Here is a 6,000-nt window from a genome sequence, read left to right on the forward strand (position 1 = left end):
ATTTATTATCTTTTATAGAATAAATTCACAGAAATATGATCCAAAAGAAGTTAAAAGTCAATAACATCTATGATCTCATGCAATACTTATATAAATTTCAGATTGCGTTTGAATTTTTTTTTTTTGATGTGGACCATTTTTAAAGTCTTTATTGAATTTGTTACAATATTGCTTCTGTTTTATGTTTTGGTTTTTCTGGCTACGAGGCATGTGGGATCCTAGATCCCTGACCAGGGATCAAACCCGCACCCGCTGCTTTGGAAGGCGAGGTCTTAACCACCGGACCGCCAGGAGAGTCCCTGAATTTACTTTTATGTATTACTAATGGTCATTCCTCAATTCAATGCGTATTAGAGCTTTACGTTTTTTAATAAGTTACTTACAGAGAAGTAACACTGACAAGTCCCATTTAGCCCTTAAAAAGTTAATAGCAGTACTAAAATTTATGAGTAAAAGTTTGAGAAAAAGGATATTTGCATAGTATCAAAGTATTTCCCCCACAGTGAATTTACAGTGGAGAACCCAGCAGATTATCACCTTAATCATCTGATAAAGGGTAACATCACCGGAAATAATACATATCAGTATATTGTAGCCCTTGAGTTTCCACTGAGAAGGGCACATCACTTTTGTAGTATTCTTGCCAAAAATCTGTAACTTTAATCTACTCATGGGAAAACATCAGACAAACCCAAATTAAGGGGAATTGCACAAAATACCTGATCAGTCCTCTTAATCAAGACCATTAAAGTCAAGGAAAAACTGAAGAAATAACACAGTTCAGGGGAGGTTAAGGAAACATGACAACTAAATGCAATGTGGTATCCTCAATTAGATCCTTAAATAGAAAAAAGACATTAGTGGGAAAACTCATGAAATTCTAATAAAAGTCTGGAATGTGGCTAACAGTATTACACCAATATTAACTCCTTAGTTTTGATCACTGTTCTTTGGTTGTATAAGATGTGAACATGAGGGGAAGCTGAGTGAAGGGTATACAGGAACTGTGTACTATTTATGCAACTTTTCTGTAAGTCTAAAATTACTTAAAACTGGAAAGTTAAAAAGAAAAAGAAAAAAGAGGGGGAACTGTTTTCATTAAAAGATTCTTAAGAGATGAGTCAACCAAACGTAATGTGTGGACCTGACTGGATACTGATTCAAACAAACCAACTGTAAGTGAATATTTCTGAGAGGAGAAAACTGAACATGGACTGGGTATTTGATGAGAATTAAAATTACTGTTACTTGTGTTGGCTCTAATAATGGTATTGTGATTATGTTTGAAAAAACATTACATATGTAGAAATATATCCTGAAGTATTTAAACGAAGAGAAAAAAAGTTACCATTTCTTCACTTTTTTGTTCATTACTTTACTATTTTTGAATGTATACATGAAGAGCAATTTAGTCCTTGTCAACATTCACAAGTACAGTATGCAGATGCAACAACTCTTTCACTATAATAATAATTTAATAACCAAAGAATCCTACTAATAACAGCCAACATGTTTTAAACCATTACCTTAAAGGCACTGTTCTAAATACTCCACATGCATATGCATCATCTCTTTTATCTTCACAGCCACCTTATGAAGTAGGTACTAGTATTATCCCTATTTTACAAACGAGAAAGCTGAAGCACTAAGTAATAAGCCGTGTGATGGTGGCATTAAATGGCTAAACTGGAATTCAAAGCGGGCTGATTCCAAAGCCCCTACAAGAAAAATCTTCCACTGCCCCCAGTATACACTATATAAATAGCCAAAAGGTCTACAATACTATTCTTTTTTTTTTTTTTTTTTTTGCGGTACGCGGGCCTCTCACAGCTGTGGCCTCTCCCGCTGCGGAGCACAGGCTCCGGACGCGCAGGCTCAGCGGCCATGGCTCACGGGCCCAGCCGCTCCGCGGCCTGTGGGATCCTCCCGGACCGGGGCAAGAACCCGTGTCCCCCGCATCGGCAGGCGGACTCTCAACCACTGCGCCACCAGGGAAGCCCTACAATACTATTCTTAACATGTACAATACAGTCTAACTTGTTTTATTCTCGTCCATCTCAATTTTTTCAAAATGCTGACTGCAACCACTAAATTATTCTCATTATCTAACAGTGAGTCACCAAAAGGAGTTGAAAAGCACTTCACTAAGCCTCCCTCATTATGGCAACATTCTTTCTCTCTCATATAATACACGCCCCAATAAAAATCTGAACTTCTAAACCATGACAATTTCAAGTAAGTCACTCCATAATAAACAAAGTCATAAACAGGAAATACCCTTATTTGTGAATTTAAACTTATAAATCAAGATAGTACATACTTTTAAGTGAGCACCATAAGGTTCGCATGGGTTTTACTTATAGGGTGTTCATTTAGATAAAATTTAGAGGTAGATCTTGTTTTTTAAGTAGTATCTAACCTTATTAAAAAATAGCTCACATACGCTAAAAGGTACGAAGACACAAATATAACCACAACTATGATGCTAGAAGGAGACTATCCAGGAAATACTATACTAAGAAAGTACTGAATAAAATTTGCTGTCAGGTGCTTCCTTCTCCACACTCATGAAGAAATCTTGAGAAGTAGGTATGTAACAAAAGTTTTCAGAGTGATAAGAAAAGTTTAATCAATCTCTCACTTTATCAGATATGTTGGCCATTTTTATTAATAACATTTCAGAACTCAGCAACTAAAAGGAAAACTTCAAAGAACAGGAAGCTCAGATTCACTATGCTATATTCAATGTCTCATCAAACCATAAAATGGGAGAGACTTTTTAAAAAATTGATAACTATCCTAATCATTATTCAAATATATGCTCAAATGGGCTCAAGTTCTATTATTTTATTAAACAAATTACATTCACTGTAAATGCAGTAGTTTAAGATTACTTTTTCCACATAAATGAATAATATAAGCCAACTTTTTACAGTCCACAGAGAATCTATATCCCTAAAATAATTGTTTTCCTTTCACTTCCTCTCTCACAAGAATATTCCTGTTAGCCCTGCCTAAGATGACTCAACAACCTGCACTCCATTACTTAGAGGGAATACTCAGGTTTTCATCATCCCAAGGAAACATAAATACGTTTTCCCAGAATTCAGTTCAATAAATAAAATATCTGCAGGTTAATCCTATGCAACAAAGTTAATTTTAGAGTGAGGGCTGATTAAAAACTTTCCAACCTTAATAATTAGCTCCAATCAAGTGCTTATTAATCACTGAAGTCTAACAAGGCAAGATAAACATCTGATTATTTCCTAAAGTTAGATCTCAGAACTTCTGTTCAGCCCTTAAAATGAAAGCACAACAATCTAAATTTTTATAATTAGAATGTAACACACACACACACACACATTTGAAAGGGCCAATCTCAGAGAATTCAAAAATATTCATCAGAACTTAGGGACAAAGATAAATTAAAAGGACAGGATGAGCAAACTCACTATAATCAAAGAAAAACAAATGTAAGCAACATGGGAAAAAGTTTTATTTTTAATTACTCTAGTTTCCAGGGACTCTCAGACTGTGGGTGGAACCTTCTTTTCCAAAGAGTTAGTTGAGAGGTTGATACTCAGTCTTAAAAATGCTGATATAATTAGATCTATACTCTTCTATGTAATAATCCTAAGGAAATATTTATAAAGGCAGACTGAGATTTAAAAATGTACAAAGCTGTTCCTCATAAAATCTATTATAAAAACAATAATTAGATTCAATATTTGTTACATATTAACCTACAAAATAAACCTACATTAAATCCTACAAAATAATTAAGCGTACTTAAAGATATAATAAATGTATGTTTTCTAAAAGCAAAATAAAAGACTATATGCAGTATGATCTTAGTTTCAGTAGAAAAAGAGAAAAAATAATAATAGAAGGAAATAAAGAAAATACTAACATTGTTTATCACTGGGTGTGAAATGACAGATTATTTTATTTTTCTTTCTTTTCAAAATGTTCCACAATGAAAACACATTACTTTTAAAACAAGAAACATTATCAAAGTCTTCTAAGTCACATTTACGTTAAAAAAAAAAAAAACGGGATTTACACTGAGCAATACAAATACCGTGTAAATGAAACTACACACGCAGCAAAGGATACCAATAATTTGACTGCGGAAAATGAGTGAGATCAGCACTTAAGAAATGGACTCAAAGGTGGAAGGTGGAAAGAAAACAGAGAAAGAAAACGTTGAAGCCAAAAGTCTTGTTCCTAAAATCAGGATCATTTTCAGTCTCTTACTTTACACTAGCAAGGTGCCAAGTACAAAATTATCTTTTGAGAAACAGTCGCCACAAATCATCCTGTTCTGAATCATAAGTAGAGACTAGGGAAAATTTTTTTCAGAAAAATTATCCTCAGGTCTCCAGTCCCACATTTCTTTTATGGCTCTCACCCAAGTTCTCCTTCACTAACCTTACAGATCACCTCCCCAGCAACAATTCAAAGAAATTTTTTTAAGAATAAGAATAAGATAAACTAATGCAATGCATTAAAAATAAAAAATCACCAGACTTAACTCCTACCCTTTCTCTCAGTTGGGCATACAGAATCAAGCCTCTTAGAGACAGCACTGCCCTCTCCCACTACCACTAAACCATCTGAATTCATGAGGCTGCAAACAAAACGGCTTTCTTTCTCATCTCTTTTATTACTAGTGTTTTACCAATTCTGAAGAAATCCTGGCACACTGAACTAAAATTCCTAAACGACAGGGCTCATGCCTTACTCCTCTCTGTAGAAGCGCCCCAGCCCCCTCCGTCTGATGAATAAATGAAGGCAGACACGCATATTAAAGTGTATATATGTAAACACACACAGTACTTCAAGTACATGTTTGATATTTGACACCCTTTTATTTATTGTCAAAATACAACAGTGCTCTACATTTAGAAAAAGAAAAGACTGTTTAATTCCCCTCAGCAGCTTAAAGTAAACAATACTACTTGGGGAGCATCTCTCTAGCCCCAGCAGGCAGAGACTGTAAAATGGCCCACAACTGTTATGTTTTCTGAATCCGGATCTCCGCCCTTCGGGTGATATTTCTGCTCCTTCGCCAAAACCCCAATCGATAGTCTGGAGAGACTTGGGTCTATCCTGCTTCTTCTAGCAGCAGAACCTTCACAGCCCGGACCCCTCCCCCAAACTCCCACCTGCCCCGGGCGGGAGCGGCGAGCGAGGGGTAGCAGGAGGTCCCAGCCCGGCCCCTGCCAAGGAAAGTAAATGTGGGCGTTTGTTCAGCTTTTGGTTAGTTTTCCCACCCGGGCCTCCCCGCGCCCCGAGCCCCGCCCCCAGCGCCCCTAGCCCGCGGCCAGCTCACCGTCCGGCAGCTCTACAGTGCGCGCGCGGCGCAGCGAGCGCGTCAGGCGATTGAGCTGCTCCATCGCTCTCTCCATCCTCGGCGCGCCCTAGGCGCTACCCCTGCCGCGCTCGCGGCCTCCGCGCCCAGCGCCCTACATCCCGCCCCGCGCCCGTCCCGCGGGCGGAGGCGGCGGTTCGCCCGGGCCAGAGCCCGGGGCTACGGAGGCCGTTTAGGACTGCGTCCTCCGTCCGGGGGCCGGGAGCTGTCGGACAGACCACCGAGTGGACACCCGCCGCCGGAGACGCGGCTCTGGCCCTTCCTGCCGCCGCCACCACCTCTTCCCTCCCGGACTCGCACAGCCTTCTGGGAGCGGTAGTTCCGAGTCGCGCGCCCGGGGCGGAGCCACGCTGGGTGCGCCCGTGGCTCCGCGCCCCTGCCACGCAGACGCCTGGGTAGGGCCGTGTGTGCGGGAAGCTGTGCGCAGGCTTGCGGAGGGACTTATTGGGTGTCCCCACGAGCCCCTTCTCCTGCACCGCAAAGCTGTACGAGAGCAGCTCCCTTCAATTCTGTCACTCCCCCCAATATAGCCGATTGGGGATTTGCACGGTTGTTCTTAAATCCATCGTCAATCATCCCAGTTTTGGTACATTTGTTTTCCAGATACATGAACTGTTGAAATATTA

General features: G+C 39.8%; 1 protein-coding gene across 4 annotated transcripts in view; it reads right to left on the minus strand.

The window, feature by feature from the left end:
* Window positions 1–5,668, minus strand: part of HACE1 (HECT domain and ankyrin repeat containing E3 ubiquitin protein ligase 1) — a 95,752-nt gene extending 90,084 nt beyond the window's left edge. For 3 of the 4 annotated variants that reach the window (XM_089921891.1, XM_022553357.3, XM_089921890.1), the window contains exon 1: window positions 5,336–5,667. In XM_089921891.1, coding sequence (XP_089778017.1) covers window positions 5,336–5,411 — 76 coding nt within the window. In that variant the 5' untranslated portion in view covers window positions 5,412–5,667. Of the gene's footprint in view, window positions 1–5,335 lie in introns of all 4 variants that reach the window. The other variant, XM_089921893.1, reaches the window with a different exon arrangement.
* Between the last annotated feature and the right edge of the window lie 332 nt (window positions 5,669–6,000).

This window comes from Delphinapterus leucas, chromosome 12 (assembly GCF_059928025.1).
Source record: "Delphinapterus leucas isolate spDelLeu-1000000601 "Yukka" chromosome 12, BTC_Dleu_Yukka2, whole genome shotgun sequence".
NCBI classification, from domain to species: domain Eukaryota; kingdom Metazoa; phylum Chordata; class Mammalia; order Artiodactyla; family Monodontidae; genus Delphinapterus; species Delphinapterus leucas.